This window comes from Staurois parvus, unplaced genomic scaffold (genome assembly GCF_062004578.1).
Source record: "Staurois parvus isolate SC_StPar_1 unplaced genomic scaffold, SC_StPar_1.0 ptg000147l, whole genome shotgun sequence".
Taxonomy (NCBI): Eukaryota; Metazoa; Chordata; class Amphibia; order Anura; family Ranidae; genus Staurois; species Staurois parvus.
This window is the reverse complement of record NW_028317943.1, coordinates 15,132,472-15,152,500: the sequence shown is the minus strand read 5'-3', so window position 1 is coordinate 15,152,500 and position 20,029 is coordinate 15,132,472. Positions and strand designations below refer to the sequence as shown.

At 40.0% G+C, this 20,029-nt stretch overlaps 1 protein-coding gene across 1 annotated transcript in view; it reads left to right on the top strand.

Annotated features, from left to right (window-relative positions):
• ZDHHC17 (zDHHC palmitoyltransferase 17) overlaps nt 1-20,029 on the top strand; it is a 92,503-nt gene that overhangs the window by 27,570 nt on the left and 44,904 nt on the right. Inside the window, exons 4-9 of the mRNA XM_089674074.1 lie at nt 1-52; nt 5,473-5,617; nt 14,461-14,525; nt 15,879-16,041; nt 17,812-17,937; nt 19,766-19,908. The exon at nt 1-52 is cut by the window's left edge and continues 26 nt beyond it. Of these exons, the coding sequence (XP_089530200.1) occupies nt 1-52; nt 5,473-5,617; nt 14,461-14,525; nt 15,879-16,041; nt 17,812-17,937; nt 19,766-19,908 (694 nt within the window). The remainder of the gene's footprint in view (nt 53-5,472; nt 5,618-14,460; nt 14,526-15,878; nt 16,042-17,811; nt 17,938-19,765; nt 19,909-20,029) is intronic.

The window sequence follows — 20,029 nt, the reverse complement described above, 5'->3', positions numbered from 1 at the left end:
TAGATCAACTTGGTGGAGATTTAAATTCTACTCCTCTGCATTGGGCAACAAGGTAACATTATAGCTTGTGGAAATGAACAGAATCTTTCATCTGCTTACACATCTAAAAATTATTTGCTCAAAGTATTTAATGTGCCAGGTTGAACTTGATTTTGCTGAATGGATAGAATGTACTTTACAAATACATGGAAAAGACCTGTTGATTTCTAAAATCATCAGTGAAGTGTTGAAAGTGTTCTACACACAGTGGTGTGAATTACAATGTCACTGACAGCTCTATTTTTAGTGTACATTTCATGCAATGTGTGAACAGGCACTCAAAAGAATAATCAAAAGTTTCTCAGTTTGTTTCCAAATGTGTTCACACTATTTAATAACCTAATTTTAATCATTTCACTGACCACAGGGTTTTTTTTTTTTTTTAATTATTATTATTTCTGCATACGTAAAAATGTTTATTTTAGGCCTGAAGATCACTTAAAACCCCAAAACATTATTTTTTAAAACCAGAAACCCTGTAGAATAAAATGGTGACAGTTGCTTTTTTTTTATATCATACAGTAAATTCGCTTATGTTTATCAAATCTATATTTTCAGTAAACTATACACTTAGACTGATTTTATTGCACATAGAAACCATATATAATAGCCACATTTTTGTAAAATATAAGATGAGTTTGCATTGAGTAAATGGATACCAAATATGTCAAGCCTTTAAATTGGTGCACCTGTGCAATGGCAAAGGACTATGGTACCCAAAGTTGTCTATAGGGGACACAAAAGCCTTTTACAGCTCACCGTTTTAAAGTCATTGGTGAATGGTGGCCTAGAATTGTTGCTCTTACGCCAGTGTGCGTGGTGAAACTGCATATGTGTGGTGCAATAATCCTTTTTTTTTTTTTTTTTTTCATGTGGTTGCACCAGGGAGCTTTTGAAAAATGTATTATTTTTTTTTCCCAAACGCATCTTTGTTGCTCTCTCAAGGGGGTGGCTAATAAACCCATCTAGTGATAGCGTAGCACAGGTGGCATGTTCTCTGTAAGGAGACATCAGGAGATACTCATGCACTCCTTTGAAGCTGATTAAAGCGGAGTTCACCCAAAAGTGGAAGCTCTTGTTTGTTTCTTCCTCCCCCTCCACTGCCATATTTGGCACTTTCTGGGGGGGGGGAGCAGATACCTGGTTTTGACAGGTACCCGCTCCCACTTCCGGCTTAGTTCACCGCAGAGAAGTGAGCAAGAAGTTTGGCCCCCCTCCTTCCTCCTGCAGTGTTCTGGGATACATCATAGGTCCCAGAAGACTGCTGCACAGTGGGCACCCAGCTATGAAGCTTGGTGCCCTCGGTTGAGATGCTGAGGAGAGAGAGGACGGCGCAGGTGAGCACATCACTGGACTTTGGGACAGGTGAGTGTGTGTTTATTAAAAGTCAGCAGCTACAGTTTTTGTAGTTGCTTACTTTTAATACACACAAAATTGACTAGAACTCCGCTTTAACCACTGACGGTGCTCACACAGCTTTTACCCCAGGCAGAGACACTGGAGAACCCAGAAGGGCACAGAGCTGAGTGCTTCCAGGTTCATATTTTTACAGGTCAGATCACCAGATAAATGTTTGCTCACCTCCTGCTGCTGTCAGTCCTAAGAACCCAGGAAGGGCAGATAAGCAAAATTGGTTTAACTCCACTTGTGAAGCCCCCCACATGGTGGGGGGGCTTCACATGTGGAATGAAATCAATTCTGCTGCATAAATGAATATATTAATGGTACAGCACAATCTCAACAAGTAATAAACTACCTCAGTGCTGCAACTCTAATTTAATTATACATACCATCACTTTCAGTAATATACATATATAAAAAAACTTTGAGTCTCCAGTAAATACTAAATACACATAAATAAATCCTGTATAACTTAGTCTGTGATGTGGATCAATATAAATATCGTGCTGGTGAAAAATGCATGATTAGACAAATGAAATTAATATACATCAAGATATCCACACAGTTTGTGAGTAATCGGTGTGTTGATGAATATCTGTGTTTAAATCAATCCTTATTCCAAACGACTTTACCACTGTGATACAGGATTTCTATTGTGTTCCACCATTCATGCAAAGTGGCTGCTCACCTTCAAATGAGACCCATACTCTCATATAGGTCAAAACCACTTGTTTGTCAGACTCTCACGAGTTATGTCCTGCCCTCCCTCCACTCCTAGATCTCTCCAGCGAACACTTCAAGAGCTCTCAGTGAAAACATTGTTTGCTCAAAGGAAAGCGTAAGAAAAAAGGGGTGCGGGGTGCCTATAATATAGTAAATAAAATGACACTTTATTGTAAAAGAAGAGCCACTCACATTAACAAAAGTAAAATACAACTCATCTGTGTTACAACAGTACAGTAAACCTCCTTCCGGTCTTGGCTGCGACTGGAAGTGACTTCATCAGGCTCCGTCTTATAACGCGGTGCGTCACTGGTCACTTCCCCATCCCTGAGGGGAATACTATGTGGAAATTTAGACATATATTCATTTCATTTGGCTAATTATGCACTTTGCACCAGTACAATATTTATATTGATCCTCATCACGGACTAAATTATACGATATTTATTTATGTGTATTTAGTATTCATTGTTTTTTGTTTTTTTTAATATATGTATATTAATGAAAGTGGTAAAGTTATTGTATGTACATTTAAATCAGAGTCACAGTACTGAGGTTGTGGTGTAAAAACAAAAGGGATTATCGTAGTTTTAGTTTTTGAGGTTGCAATATAATATGTTCAGTTATCTTACTGTGAAGTGTCAGTTAGTGACAGCTGCATTTTTTTTTTTTTTTTTTTTTTTTTGTGAATTCACTTTTTATTCACTTTATTGATGAGTATTTCATTTTAATATTTGAGGCAGCGCACATGTAATTTTCACTAAATTCTGCTGCATAGCTGGCAGCCAGGAGTGAAAATGTTACATTGGCGGCTATGCCAGCATGTAAAAATATCTTTGGTGACAAAAAGGGTGGTCCTCTAGCAGCACATACTGATGAGCATACTCATCCTTTGCTTCCCTTCTTTGGCTGCAGGGATCGATGAGAATATTTACTACTTATGGGTATGTTGAAAACTGTGACTTGCTCAGTGTGATCACTTTGGTGTTTGGTGATTGGCCTAGCACTGTCACGTGGGGCAATGAGAGTCCTAAACACACAGGGTTATTTTTCCTGGTGTATTGCAGCTGAACAGAGTGGTAGGTACGTGAAAAGGAAGGTACTACTGAGAAAGGGAGAATAAATTTAATCTCTGTGGACTACTCACATGTTCACCTTATTGTAATTGCTTTGCTTTCTATGGAGATTAAAAAAAAAAAAAAAAAGTGGGCTACAATTGCTAGTATGCCCTTTTGAAAATGGTGGTTGCCTGGCTATTATGCTAACCCATTGGATGCCCTACCTTTAGTCACTGTCTCAGAACAGGTATGTAGGGTAAGAATTCTAACTTTACTTGCTATACACTTGTTTTAGATTAGAAATGTAGAAAATTGTGAACCCAGTGATACCAGCGAATTTTTATTTTCAGGAGATCAGCAGTGCAGCCTACATATTTCCTTCAGTACAGGATTCCTTTAATGTTCTTGACAAAGAGCATCGAAAATTGGCTGAAAAGTCCTGTTATAGAAACAGTAATTGTTCTAGATTCTTTTTTGTTCAAAGCTACTTGTGTGTGTATTCTTTGAGATTTAACTGAAAGGCTGAAAAGGCATTGTCTGGCCATCTAGTCAGTATTTTACAGCAGGATAAATTGCGTTATATCTAAACTCCTTGTCAAAATATATTTTTAGGTTTTTTGGGGTTTTTTTTTATTTGTGTTAGGCCAGGCCTACCCAGTGTGATCAGTATTGGGTCTTTGTAGCTGCATGCTATTCCTTAGTCCCGAAGATGAGGTGACGTACAGTGACACAGTGTCATTCAAAGTTAGATGAAAAGCCACCAGCAACTGTCTCTCTGTCTTGAGTTGCATCTATTGGCTCTGTGTTACTGGCCTTGTTTTACCAGTGTGCTTTGTGTCTTTTTTAATCGCCCACCATTCCCCTTCTGGGGATGAATATAAGTAGATATTCACATTTCCAGCTGGGTTTACTCTCCCACCTCAAACTGTTGGCGAGCAAGTGAGTACAGTCATAGCGATAGGAATGGTGCCAAAGAGTTAATTGCTGTATACTAAAAATGCAGCTTTGCAAGAACTATGGTGGCAGCTGATGATTCCAGAAGGAAGTGTTGACTGCATTCACAAGAATATAGAAACGTAAAGAAGAAGTACAGCCAAAGCTCACAGTGGTGGTGAGAACTCGGCGGTCAGTGGTCATGTGATTGAGTTCTCACCTTTAAAGTCGGCGGGAGACAGATGCCGCATCCACCTAGGTAAGTATGATTTGAGGGGGAAAAAAACCCCCCACACTTCTCTTTTAGAAGTTTTAACATACAACACCCTGTTTAAGAATGGAAAATAAATAGCTCTCTGTGAACCTGTCGTACTGTATGCTGGTTTTCTGATGAAGTGAATAGAGGCCATGCCATGCAAGCAGAAACACAGAAAGGGAAGATTCCAACAAGGGTGGCAGTGACTGTCTGGTTGAGGGTGTAGATAAGTACAGTATATACTAGGGCAGTGGTCTCCAAACTGCAGCCCAGGGGCCAGATGCGGCACTTTTTGCTTACTTTTACTGGCCCTTTGGGCACTATTTTTCTCCACTGATAGTACCAACAATGTGGCATAATTCCCCCCTCTGACACCAATGAAAGGACAGAATAACTTCCAATGACGGGTCACAATTCCTCCCAATGCGGCACACTTCCTTTCAGACACCAACAAGAGGTCCCAATGATCTGGCTCTATTCCTCCCACTGACACCAAAGACGGGACATTGTTTATTCCACGTAAGTCTTCACCTTTTCTACTCCCAATAGTCCGGCCCTTCTTAAGTCTGAAGGACAGTAAAGTGGCCCTTTTTGTTTAGTAAGTTTGGAGACCCCTGTACTAGGGTACTGAACTTTTTATGGCCTCATTGTGGGTGAGCCAACTAGCAGTTAAGTGAAGAGTAAAGCCTTTTTTGCATGCTAATCTTAAATGGATTTAGAAAAGATTACTAAAGTTTTGAAAATTCTTATAGGACAGAATAAAAATTTGGAAGTGAAGTAATATATTTGAATTGTATTTTTGGACAGAAACTGTACTGATTAAACAAAAAATTGTACAATCTGGTATCGTACGAGAAATTTTCGTGCTTGTCCCTTTGAATAATTTCAGACGAAAGCTGTGTATGAACGATCAGATTGTCATACGGTCGCTTCGAAAGCAGTGTTTTTTAGTGTGGTTTTCTGATCGTGTGTACTAGGCTTAAACTACAAATCATACCTGTGATTTACTTGGTGCCTATGAAGAATGTATAACTCACTATTGTACTGTTTTTGTCTCTGTAGACAGGGGCATTTGTCTATGGTTGTACAGCTGATGAAGTATGGTGCTGACCCCTCATTAATTGATGGAGAAGGTTGCAGTTGTATTCACTTAGCTGCTCAATTCGGACATACGTCTATTGTTGCATATCTCATAGCTAAGGGACAGGTAAGAAGCAATTTATAATCTGGTTTGTTCTCTATGTATGGCTACTGCAGGACTGTACACAATCGATGAGCCAGGCAACCAATACACCAAAAATATCATAGGGTTTTGGTAGAGCAATGTAATTAAGGTAATGAATTTTCCATTAATTTGCATATCCTTGTATTATGGTGACTTTTCAATAAATCTGTGAAGTCGATACATTATTTTTTTGATTGGTGAATAATTTCTTTACCGGCTTAATAAGGTTTTTAATCTGTTGGCTCCGACTGTACTCAAATATGCGGCCTCTCAGTAGCTGGGCCTTGATGCCAAGTGGCTGCATATTTGCATACTAAAGTAAACTGTCATAGAGCACACTGTGTGCTCCCAGCACATTTATCGACACCTCTCAAAAATGTCCCGATCACTACTTGCGATCGGGACCTTTTCAATCATGTGACAACCAGTCATCGCTGTCACATGACCCTAAACCCCTCCCCACATCAGAAACCCTTTAAAAGGCCAGGAGGTGCCGGCACCAAAGGGTTAATACACAAGCCGTAGCCTTCACTAAAACCAGCATTTAGGTAACATTTACATCTCTGTAGGCACATGCTGTCTCCGTTGAAAGCATTGGAAACGTTTGCATATGTTTTCAGTAGAAATGTGTGTAAAATGTGTGCAATGTCATTCTGTCAGCAGAAGAGAAGTCATTTGTCCAGCTGCAAGAATATGGTGGTAATATGGTTGTAACACTTTTTTGTTACTATTTTAAAGTAAAGAAGAATCCTACTGTAATTTTTGTTTATCTGGCTTTTGAAGTACATTTAGAACAGACAGCGGTGACTGACATTCACGGCTGTGAGAACTCAGAGGTCATGTGATCGCTGAGTTTTCTCCCTTAGAGCTGGTGAGAGACAGATGCAGCATTGAAGCAATGCTGCATTTACCTAGCTAAGTATGATTTTGGGGGGGTGGGGCAATCCCCTACTTTTCTTTTAAGTACTCTGACTGTGACCAAATGGACTCCGTTGAACAGATACCAAAGGACCCTTGCTGCATTCGCTGACACTGGCGTAGCCTGCCCTCCTGATACTTTCCAGACAGTAAATTACATTGCAGTTTTATTTGGCATATGCTCACTTGAGACCATTTAGGCACAGTAAGAATTCTTAAGCCTTGGTGAAAGGGGAGTGTTTGGCCCCATGAGGCACGTTGGCTCTCTTCTACTATGAATCAATTTTGTCATTCATTTACCTTGGACTTTTGGCACTCTCATTGGATTGTATGTGTCTATTTTTCTGAGGGTGGTCCCTGTTTTGTGGCGTTCTGCCAAGCCAGGACCCAGTGGAAAATTTTCGTTATCCTTGGGAAGTCCAGTGCCCCATTTGTTCTTTTGTTTTAGTTTTGCTGTCTCGTAGGGGTAACTGGATCAGAGGACTAGTCAAACGCAATTGCAAATTTTTTAGGAGATAAAACAATACTGTCTTGTTTCACTTCAGTTCTACAAATATTGACACTGAACGATCATATTGCTATGTATAGTTTCCTGTGATTTCAGGACTACAGAGTCCTCCATAATGCAATATGAAAGCAGTTTCTATTTGTTGCAATGCTGCAGGCCATTGACTTTTTACTGCCAGCTTTCTTTTTTAAGTCCATTTGAACTTTCAGAATAAATCATCTAAATACAAGCCAAATCTTGAGCAAGTTCTCCTGACAGCTTGCTTTAGAGAAGGACCCTTGATTATGTGAAAGTAGGTCTCTTTCCAGAAGTCTGACATGCCCCGTACGAACTCAGATCTGGAACTTTCCGATCAGTGCGGGGTATCTGCTTTACTGATTTCAGAGCTATAGGTCTCGCTCGACAGAGGCTGTGTTGGACCTTTGCATTGAGATCTCTGCTTCCAATTAGAGAACAGGGGTCCTTCTCTGCATCGAAAGACTTTGCACCTGATAAGTATTTAGCCAATTTTAAATTTGAAAGATATTTTGGGTCTTAATGCTGCTCCTACAGATAACAAAGAAAGATATGTAAATTTGACAGAACTGACTGAATATGTGTAGTGAGAGTATGAGAGAAAAAATAATCAACTGGAAATGGATGAACTGGTTTTCTACTCTGCAGAGGGTACCGTTGGATTACATATCACTAAATATTCTTTGCCCTAGTTAATGATTCTCATTTCTGGTTAAAAAGCTTGTAATTGTTAAACATAAGTGACATAAATTAGGCTTAAAATTTCAGGTGTTGGCTAATAGGAGATAAACAGAGGAGTTCTACTGCGATAAGAGGGAAAAAAAAACCCATAGAGGCTAGTAATTCTTGAGAATACAGTCAGGTCCATAAATATTGGGACATCGACACAATTCTAACATTGTGCTCTATATACCACCACAATGGATTTGAAATGAAACAAACAAGATGTGCTTTAACTGCAGACTGTCAGCTTTAATTTGAGGGTATTTACATCCAAATCAGGTGAACGGTGTAGGAATTACAACAGTTTGCATATGTGCCTCCCACTTGTTAAGGGACCAAAAGTAATGGGACAGAATAATAATCATAAATCAAACTTTCACTTTTTAATACTTGGTTGCAAATCCTTTACAGTCAATTACAGCCTGAAGTCTGGAACGCATAGACATCACCAGACGCTGGGTTTCATCCCTGGTGATGCTCTGCCAGGCCTCTACTGCAACTGTCTTCAGTTCCTGCTTGTTCTTGGGGCATTTTCCCTTCAGTTTTGTCTTCAGTAAGTGAAATGCATGCTCAATCGGATTCAGGTCAGGTGATTGACTTGACCATTGCATAACATTGCAATGTGCTACTATGAATCAAATTACAAGTGCATCTAAAGGTGTATACAATTAGCACACCCAAATATTTAAGTAGGTGCTATAACACAAAACCCTTTCTCATATGTGGGCAAAAACAATAAATAAAAATAATATATAAAAAAGTGCAGCTCTAAAATAAATATATCAAACAACTCGATAAAATCAGTAGATAATTATGATCAATAAATATCCCATCTAAAATTGGATAGTAAATTGTTAATAAATATAATCAAAAAAGTTCCGATGTGTAAACAATGAAATAGGATAAGGTGACTCTTGTGCTCTGGTAACTCTGGACCCGGTATCCGTGCAATAGTGGTAAGATAATGCGCACTCACCGGACGTGCATGTTAATTGCGCCTTATGTTAATAATCCAGATGTCATCAGATAGGAAAGGGTCAGGAGCCAGAAGGTCTTCCCTCTAAGGGATGGTGGGTCATCAAACAGGAGTTGATACAGGTGGTCCTCGTCCTCTGAGGTCCCCCCTCTTACCCAGACCTGATGTTAATCTCTGGGTAGGCAGATTTCCACTAAAGGATCCGTCCTGGAGTAGTGGGTCTGTGGGTTTAGAGAGCTCCCCCGGGGGGTAGGGACAAAGATACTGTCAGTGTAGAGAGAGGGCTATGGGGTGGGTTACTCTTCAGCGAGCCATAGAGATCTTCAAATGCATACTCCCCAGGCAGAGCATTGCAGAAGGAGCAATAATGGCAGAGATTGCCGGCAGCTGGATGCATTGATTATATTAACCATTTACTGTTCGATTTTTAGATGGGATATTTATTGATCTTAATTATCTGATTTTATCAAGTTGTTTGGATATTATATTTTAGCGCTGCACTTTTTTATATATTATTCATGTTCTAGGGTGATATTGGTTACCTTTTTGTGCATAGCAGCTTTCCTGGTCTGTGTAGGGCGCTCGCACTTCTGTTTATATAATAAATAAAAATAATACTGTGCAGCGCTGCACATCAAAACAATAAATAAAATAGTGGATACTGTAAGTGATAATAATATGAAAAGTCCCAATAAAAATGCTTCTGAATGAATATCCTTCCTCCTATGAACACCGGTGCTCCAAACGCAGAGAGTGCACAATTCCTCCACTAGATGTCTGCTCACCTCCAGCAGTGCGACCTCACAAATATTATGCTTGGTTTAACACGCACTTTTGGTCACAGAGTGTACTCTGAAGATCATCTTTATGAATAATGGATCCCAATGGCTCACTCCAAAGAACACCCTTCATCGGCAGTAATCTTCGTGAACAATAAACTGTGCCTGAGCACTATGATGTGACATGTAGTGGCATCTTCTGAACCAAGAACAGATATTGAGCTGTCGCTTGGAGTAGTAGCAGCCAGTTCCCTTTGATGAATGTACAAACAACCTTTAGGTCCAAATATCTGTAATGGTTGACTTGTTAACTCTTGAGCTTGCGCCTTAATCTGCTCATGCATCTGTATAATCCGGGTAATACACTGGCTGACATCGAGCCTCTGACTCACAATTAAAGCTGGCATGATGCAATGTAATTAAAGGAAAGGGTGTTCCAAGGACAGTAAGGCTGGGAGGGAAGTGCTAGATGATGCTGGATGTCTTCCAGCCAGGAAAGACGTCCTGATGTCCTTCCAGAAAGCGCCACCCCCTGCATGCCCCCAGTGGTGCACACCCAGCAATCTCCTTGATCACTGTGTTCTACGGACACATGACGAGGTAAAAGACCAATCACAGTGGTCTTTTACCATGTGATCAGCTGTGTCCAACAACACAGCAGATCACTGAGTAAATACAGTTGCTGGTTATCGGCAGCACTTTCTTCACGCTGTGACAGCGTGAGGAAAGTACTGCTGATAACCAGCAACTGGATGATCAGTACCGCCTGTCAGTGCCTTCTCATCAATGCCCGCCAGTGCCACCCCATCAGTGCAGCCTATCAGTTCTGCCTATCAGTGCAGCCTCATCAATGCACATCAGTAAAGGAGAAAAATTACCTGTGTGCAAAATTTTATAATAGAAACAAAGAAAAACTTTTTTTTTATATAGTGAAAAAAATAAAACACCCAGTGGTGATTAAATACCACCAAAAGAAAGCTTTATTTGTGTGAAACAAAATTATAAAAATGTCATATGGGTACAGTGTTGCATGACCACGCAATTGCCATTCAAAGTGGGACAGTGCTGAAAGCTCAAAAATGGCCTGGGTGCGAAGGGGGTAAAAGTGCCCTGTAGGCAAGTGATTAAGGTACAAAAGTTTCTGTGCACAGGATTCCCCTCAGCACCCCCCCCCCCCTTATTACCTGAGCCCGATCGAGATCCAGTGCTGTGCTCAAAAGCAGTGGCTCTCTCCTCAGTGGTCATGGTGGCAGTCATGGGAGCCATTGGCTCCTGCCACTGTCATCCACAGACAGTGAGGTGAGACAAGTGGTTTGCTATGGGGGTACTTGGCAGGGGGGAGGAACCAGGAGCAACTGTGGGGTACCCCAAAAGAGGAGGATCAAGATTGCTCTGTGCAAAACCATTGCACAGAGCAGGTAAGTATAATTAACGTGTTTTTTTTTTTTTTTTTTTTGTTTTTTTTTTTTTTTTTTTTGTATTTTTATAATACAAGATTTATATAGCGCCAACAGTTTGCTCAGCGCTTTACAATATAACGGGAGAAAATACAGCAACAATACAGTTCAATACAAGAGGGATAGGAGGGCCCTGCTTCTCGGAGCTTACAATCTAGGAGGGAGGGGCTAGTGGTACAAAAGGTAGTAACTGTGGGGGATGGACTGGTTGGAAGAGTAGAAGATTCCAGTATTAGCTGAGGGTGGGGTAGGCTTCCCTGAAGAGAGAGGTTTTCAGAGCTCGCCTAAAAGTGAGCAGAGTAGGTGATAGTCTGATAAATTGGGGTAGAGCGTTCCAGAGGATGGGGGAAGCTCTGGAGAAGTCCTGGAGAGGAGCATGGGAGGAGGAGACAGGAGGTCATGCGAGGAGCGGAGAGTACGGTTTGGATGATAGTTAGAGACCAGATCGGTGATGTAATTTGGGGCAGAGTTATAAATGGCTTTATATGTTATTGTTAATATTTTGAATTTTATCCGTTGGGCAATGGGAGGCCAGTGGAGGGATTGGCAGAGAGGGGTGGCTGATACAGAACGGTTAGTAAGGTGGATGAGTCTGGCAGCAGCATTCATGAGAGACTGAAGAGGGGATAGCCTGCGATGAGGTAGGCCAATGAGGAGGGAGATACAATAGTCAAGGCGAGAGATAACCAGGGGGTGAATAAGTTGCTTAGTAGTTTCCGAGGTTAAGAACGGGCGTATCTTGGAGATGTTGTGGAGGTGAAGTCTACAAGATTTGGACAGCAATTGGATTTGGGGGTGAAAGGACAGATGGGAGTCTAGGATTACACCTAGTACCCTGGCATGAGGGGAGGGACTGATGATTGTGTTATTGATCTTGATGGAGAAGTCAGCGGAGGGGGCATGGGCTGGAGGGAATACTAAGAGCTCAGTTTTGGAAAGATTGAGTTTGAGGAAGTGGAGTGACATCCAGGCCGATATGTCACTTAGTAGGCTAGTAATGTGAGAGGAGACTGAAGGGGTGAGGTGAGGGGTAGAAAGATAGATTTGTGTGTCATCAGCAGGTTCAGTTATAAGCAAACTACAACTATGTGTGAATTTTTTACTGTATGTCACTGTCATGGTATCTGATATTCAGAGCTTTAGTTATATTATGCATTATATTTAGCTTTAATTGGTTCCCCACAAGAGTTCCCCACCTGATGTTATTTGCTTCAGCCCCGATCCAGCAGTCTTCACTGAGCAACTGCGTTTTGAGCTGCACTTCCTTCTTCCACCTAAACAGCTGCTGCTTACAGATCACGTGCGCTGCGGCCTCATTCATTCCTATTGGAAAGCTCTACTCGTGGCATGCCCATGAGTACAGGGAAGGTCAGAGCGAACACCCTCCATCATTCACGCTATGTTCTTTGGACATCAGAGGTATCCAGTGACTTAGTTTTTTAGTTTTGGGTAGCGTGGAGGTGGATTATTATTATACAGGATTTATATAGAGCCAACAGTTTGCTCAGCGCTTTACAATATAACGGGAGACAATACAGCAACAAGACAGTTCAATACAAGAGGGTTAGGAGGGCCCTGCTCCTTGGAGCTTACAATCTAGGATTAGAACACCTATTTGGTTTTTATTGCTGTCTGTGTCGACAATAGGGAGATTCATCCTCTCTATTTGCCCTGTTTACCATTGAAAGTAAAATAAAATCCCACATTTTGGGTTGTCCCCAGAAAAGTAATAGAGGAAATCTTCCTATGGGGACACTAGTTCTGGTGACCTGGGGGCCGCCATAGGAATAATTTGCAGGGGTTTCTTATCACTTACTGTTTTGGCCATGGAACAGGAAGTGAAGGGAAATCTCCCCAATGGGACACAGTAAGAAAGGGTTATAACCCCTGTAATTTTTTTTTTTTTTTTTGCCATCTATTTAAAATTAAAAAAAAAAAGTTTTGCTGATCTACTAAGTAGGAATACAGTTTTCTGCTTTATTTTCTCTATATGGAGGTGAATACACTTGAGGAATTGTCACAAACTATATGCCTGTGTAAGAAAAATGAAAGCTGCCATTAGCACTTAGAAAATGAAGCACAGAATGTCACTTTGCTTCAGTTTTCAGAAATAAGCTCTCACTTTGTGAACTTTGTATTGCAAAACTATTTTCTGGCAGCAGGTGGCACTACTGTTCTGTCTATTTAGGGAACTCATGCCAGTGCAGTTGGATGGTTTCAAGGAAAATCTGAAGTGCTACAGATTCTTCTTTTTATTTAAATAACAATCTTTTTAAGTGATCTTTTTTTCCATTTAAGTGTATCCTTACATTTTTTTTTTTCAGATTTTCCTCCTGCCCCAGGATAATGGAAGATTAGCTTGTGTTTACTACATTCTTTGTCTGCCAGATTAATTTTGTTTATTATCCTTGGAACAATGGCTCAGTGGAAAGTTAATTTCACAGCTCGTATATTGGTTACCTTTTATATGGTTACAGCATCACTTGAGATCAAAGTTTACATTTATCTGAAAAGACTATGAAATGTCTATTGAAGTAGAATATTCTTTATCTTTAGTGCACTGTTTGTTCAGACAAAAGTTATTGTGTTTTTTTTATTTGAAATCAATGGCTACCGTGCAGACTTTACAGCATCCCTTCACCGTTAGGCGTGTTTGGGGAGTAAAGCTGTCCATAAGTACAGCGCTGAGCAAACCCTTTGGCGCTATATAAACTCAATGTAATGTAATGTAATGGAGTGATTTTCTCTCCTGCAGCCATGGTTTGCAGGAAATAAAATCCCTTGGTTCTCCCATCAACACAGTCAGTGTTGAAGGGACAATCCCTCCCCCTGGGGCCATTGTGTTTTCGCGGGCGGGGGGAGCCATCCCTACCACACTATAATAGCCACTAGCAATAATCGCATTTAAAATCTGCTGGGCTGGTTGTACCCAATTTGATCGATCGATCAACTTGCGCAAATTCAGCCTTCCCATACACAGTTTGAATCTCAGCCAGTTCCTGCTGAACTGGCTGGGAGTCGAGCCATCTATGGACGGCTTTAAGCTCCTTTCTTGCATAGCAGAAAAGCATATTCGTGTGTCCCCCCCACTTGAATGAATAAAAAGAAGTTTCTGAACCTTTTCAGTTGTAGAGCGTTATTGTAGGTTTTGATACATTTTTTTGCACATCTTACAGTGTGCAAAAATAATGCTGGCCACATTTGGGCTGCCATTAAGAATTAATGGCACTGCAAGTGTGATGTGCGTTTTTTTGTTTTGTTTTTTTTCAGGTTTCTGCGCATGCTCCCGAAGCATGCATGTGTGAAAGCAGACTTAAAGGCAGAGGAAATAGGCGACAATTTTTTATTTCTGTTAACATCTTCATAGACTAGTTTTTGATTTAATCTTATATTTGGCATACAAATTTTCTTTTTTGTGTCTTATACCTTGATCAATATTTGTATTCCAGGATGTTGATATGATGGATCAAAATGGAATGACTCCCTTAATGTGGGCAGCTTACAGGACACACAGGTAACCATTTAATTCACAGTCTTCATAGAAGCTGGTTGTCCACAATGTCATCCAATCCCAGAAATAGCTATATTCTATCAGTAGAAATTATATGTTAGAAATGTATAGATCTGCACCCATTTCTAGATGCTGCTGTTATGTATTTACAGGTTTGGCTGACTCTCAGGTCCCATTCACAATATGACGTTTTGAATCAGTAGCAGAATTGCCATGATTCTGCCTGCAATTTCAAAACTATATGCTAAAATAACAAATCGCACAACAGAGTGTTAAGGTGCTATTCATTTTAATGAATTTCTAGGTGGCCAGAGAGATTACCATTAAAGTGTATGGTCTCAAGGACTAAGTTTCACCCTTTTCTATCGAGGCACACTTTACTAGATCTGTTAGTGCTTCTTGGGCTTTTTGGGGTCGGTCTACAGTTTTCCTGATTTGCAAGGCTGCAACCTGGTCCTCTGTTCACTCATTCTCTGAGTTTTAGCAGATGGATATTCAATCCTCTTCTGGTCCCAGCTTCAGCCAGTCCTCTTCTGTTCTATGTTTTTTTTTTTTTGGTGGGCCTCTTAACATTTTGTCGTTATTGCCCACCCCTCAGTTGGACTGCTTTTGGACTTGCTGACAATCTCTGAATTGCTGTGTACCTCAATAATTAAGAAAAGGAATTTTTGTACTTAAGGTAAAATCCATTTCTTATAATTCTTAAAGAGACACAGGTCCCACCCCAATTTGTGTATGATCATGCCCTTGGTACTGCTTTTGTCAGAAAACTGATCATGCGGGGAGTTGAAGGAGTATACTAGGCAATTGTAGGTAGCAGTATATCCCAGCAGCACCGTCAACTTCAAGAAATTTTTTTTTTCACTGCATTTTATTATGTGTCTCTGTTTTAAAGTGGAAAAAATTTTTTATATATATATATATATTCCACTTTAAAAAGAGACAAATAATAAAATAAGATTTTCACAATATGGCGTTTTGTATCAGAGGCAGAATTGCCTTTTTAAAATATTTCGAAAAATAATACGAATAAGAAGATAATACCTCTGCCAATCCCCCCACCCCACTCAGAAAAGAATATTTAAAATAGTCATAATGTGAAAATGGCTCTTTGAAGCTTTTAATAAGTGAATACTGTATATCTAGTAGGTCTTCTGCCTTCACTGATGCTTGAAAGCTATTAGAAGTATAATCTACAAAGTTGTAATTCTGTCTTCAAAATGCCTGTAAAAATGTAACATTTACATGAACCATTGCTTTTTTTTTAAACCCCTAAAATACTGTCTTACAATGTATCCACAGAAAATAAACTAAGGCTTACCTTAAAATTGTTTTTGCTGTTTTTTTGTTTTGCAGTGTGGATCCCACTAGATTGCTCCTTACCTTTAATGTGTCTGTAAATCTTGGGGATAAATACCATAAAAACACTGCATTACACTGGGCTGTTTTAGCTGGAAACACTACAGTCATAAGTTTGCTTCTAGATGCTGGTGCCAATGTTGATGCTCAGAATATTAAGGTAATGTTTTTAGTTTGCAGAAAAATATAAATTATTATATATTTTTGTTGAGCTTTTTAGCAAAAACCCTCAGCTTTCAGTATAGACAAAAGTGCTTTTAAGCGGTAGTAAACTTGACTCTAGCAAAAAAAAAAAAAAAAAATGAAATCTTCTCCCTGCAAGGTAATTTCATAATGTGCTAGTATGCATATTGTGAAAGACTTACCTGAGAACGAAGCCCTCCAGTGGCACGCTGTCTCTGCTGACAGGGCTTCCATTTTCACCCGGTCTTCCTCCTGGGTTTGCAGGCTCTGGCTGCTTGATTGGCCGAGGTGCGATGGCATCACTCCCGCGCATACACATGGGAGTCTTGGCCGTGGCGCAGAGCTCTAAAGGAACTGCACGGGTATGCCATTCTTTCAGTGCGCATGCGTCGGTGACGTCACCGGCTGCAGGGACACTGAAGATTTCCTAAATGGTGCACGTTTAGGAGATATTCCTTGTACCTACAGGTAATCTTTATTATAGGCATACCTCTAGGTACAAATTTCCAGTGGGAGTTTTAAGCAGCAAAAAGTCTCATGTTATATGGGTAGTTTAGAAGTCTTTGTCTATGGAAAAGTCTGTAGGACCTTAAATCATTCACTCATTACATAAAAAAAAAAGTGCCCAAGAAAAAGGATGACCTATATTTTTAAAAGCGTAAAAGGAAGAAATATGCTGTATTACCCCTAAACTTTAAAATGTGTATATAGAGATTTGTATAGTAGGTAAAAATGTTGCCTTACCAGATAAGCGGTTTTAATAAAAATCTGTATTTTTATCATAATGAAAGAAGCATAAGAAGTACATTATGCCAACACAGCAGCTTTCAAATGCATGTCTGGCCTCCAGTTCAGTGGTGGTCAGCCTGAAAATTAAAGAGCCTCACATGCGGCCCCAACACTTCCAGAGGGCTGCAAAATAGCAATGCATTTTTGTGTATTGAGGTGCATTACATTAGGTTAGGCATCCCAATCTAAACGAATGAGCTGTAATGTACCTCAACACCCCAAATGCCAGCATTGCTCCATTTTTGTAGCATATCACAATGCATACTGAAGAAGTTGGAGTACAATAACCCCCAGCTTTGGTGTCAGTGACAGTAATAATAACCCCCTAGCATGGGTGTTGGTGGACACAATAACCAACCATAATTGGTGTCATTGGATGCAATAATAACCCCCAGCACTGATGTTAGTGAGTGCAGTAAGAACACCCAACATTGATGTATGTGGAATCAATAACCCCCAGTATTGTTGTCAACAAACACAGTAATAACCTCAAGCATTGGTGTCAGTGCATGCAATAATAACCCCCAGCATTGGTGTCTGTGGAATCCGTAAAACCCCCAGCATTGTTGTCTGTTGATGCAGTAATAGCCCCATAGCATTGGTGACTGTGGCTGCAATAATAGCCCCACAGCATTGGTATCAGTACTTAAACACACACATGCATACCTACATACTGATAGCTACTGGCAGTGGAAAATAGTTCCCCCTTCCCTGTATTGGTTGTCAGTGGCAGTTAAATTTAGTGCCCCCCAGTTGACTCTTAAAAATGTATATAGAAAAATGTTCATTTTTGTTCAAGCCATTTAATGTATAAAGAAGATGAAAAGAAAAAAAATTATAGTGCCCCTTAAAAAAGCTACATTTTTATACGATAAAACCATAGCAGAATGTGTATGCTAAAGAAATTCCTTGTTTTTACTTTTAATCCAATAGTGTTTCCTGCTTGTGTTCATTGCAGGGAGAGTCACCACTTGATTTGGCAAAGCAAAGAAAAAATGTTTGGATGATCAATCATTTACAGGAGGCAAGACAAGCCAAAGGCTATGACAATCCCTCATTCCTCAAAAAACTCAAGGCGGATAAGGTAAAGGGCAGCATTTGTATGGCAAAGAAAATGGTGATGACTTTGGCTTTCTAGTCAGTGGTCTTGAGATTTTTTTTAATTTTATATATCTATTTATTACAGACACTTGGATAGCGCTGTCAATTTATGCAGCAGTTTTTTTATATATTATACATTCACATCCGTCCCTAACCCTCAAGGGGCGTACAATCTAAGATCTACCTTACATTCATACATACACATACTAGGGCCAATTTAGACAGGATCAATTAACCTACCAGCATGTCTTTAGAGTGTGGGAGGAAACCAGAGAACCTGGAGGAAACCCACGCAGGCACAGGGAGAACATGCAAACTCCAGGCAGGAGTTCCATATATATTTGGACACAGCCACAATTTTGATACTTTTGGCTCTGTATGCCACCAGAATAATTTAAAACGAAACAATCGAAATGAATATAATCATAAATAAAATGTTAATTTTTAATATTTTGTTGAGAATTCTTTACTGGCAATGACTGCCTGAAGTGTGGAACCCATGGACTTTACCAAAGACTGGGTTTCCTCCTTTCTGATGCTTTACCAGGTTCTATCTGCAGCTGTCTTCATTTGTTCTTTGTGGGTATTTCTGCCTTTAGTATTGCCTTCAGCAAGTCAAATGCATGCTCAATTGGGTTGAGATCAGGTGATTGACTCGGCCATTGCAGAATATTCCACTTATTTTCCTTCAAAAGCTCCTGGGTTGCTTTTGCAGTGTGTTTCAGATTATTGTCCATCTGTACTGTGAAGCGCTGTCCAATCAACTTTGCTGCATTTGGCTGAATCTGGGCTGACCGTATATCTCTAAACACTGCAGAATTCATCCGGCTGCTTCTGTCAAATCATCAATAAACACCAATGATCCAGTGCCACTAGAAGCCATACATGCCCATGCCATCACACTGCATCCACCATGTTTTACAGATGACGTGTGCTTTGGATCATGAGATGTTGCAAGCCTTCTCCACACTTTTTTTCCCGTCATTTTGGTACAGATTAATCTTAGTTTCATCCGTCCAAAGAATGCTTTTCCAGAACTGGTCTGGTTTTTTTAGATGTTTTTTGGCAAAGTCTAATCTGGCTTTTCTATTCTTCAGGCTTATGAATGGTTTGTACCTTGTGGTGAACCCTCTGTATTTGCTCTCGTGAAGTCTTCTCTTGATTGAAGACTTTGACAATGATACGACCACTGTTGTCTTCCGTGGACGTCCATGCCTTTTTATGTTGTTGAGCTCACCAGTGCGTTCTTCTTTCCTCAGAATGTACCAAACTGTTGATTTGGCCATTCCTAATGTTGCTGCTATCTTTTTGATGGATTTGTTTTGTTTTTGAAGCCTTACAATGGCCTGTTTCACTTGCATGGACAGCTCCTCTGAACGCATGATGTAGGTCCACAGCAATAGATCCCAAAAGCAAATACCACACTTGGAATCAACTCCAGACCTTTACCTACTTAATTGATGAAGAAATAATGGAGTAGCCCACACCAGGCTATGAAACCGCTTTTGATTCAATTGTCCAATTACTTTTGGTCCCTTGAAAAAGGGGGGATGGCTACTCTTAAGAGCTGTAATTCCTAAACCCTTCCTCCAATTTGGATGTACATACCCTCAAATTAAACCTGAGAAGTTCACTTTCAGCCCATATCTATTATATAATTATAGCTTGAATATGTTTTGGTAAATACCTGAAAAAAAGATAAAATTGTGCCTGTGTCCAAATATATATGCACCTAACTGTGTGTGTAAAATAATATTATTTTTTTTTTTTTTAATTCTTTTAGATTTGTAATAATTGGTTTTGTTTTTCAGGAGTTTCGGCAAAAGGTGATGCTTGGAACACCATTCTTGGTGATTTGGCTGGTTGGTTTTATAGCTGATCTTGACATTGACTCCTGGTTAATTAAAGGTGTTATGTACGGTGGAGTTTGGGCAGTGGTGCAATTCCTATCAAAGTGAGTAACGTGAAACATTCCCTAGAGCAGAACTAAACCCTCCTATAATTGTGCAGCTGGATGGCGCCATTTTAAATATTAGCAAAATTAAATTCATGCTTCTTTTAATAGGTGCACCAGC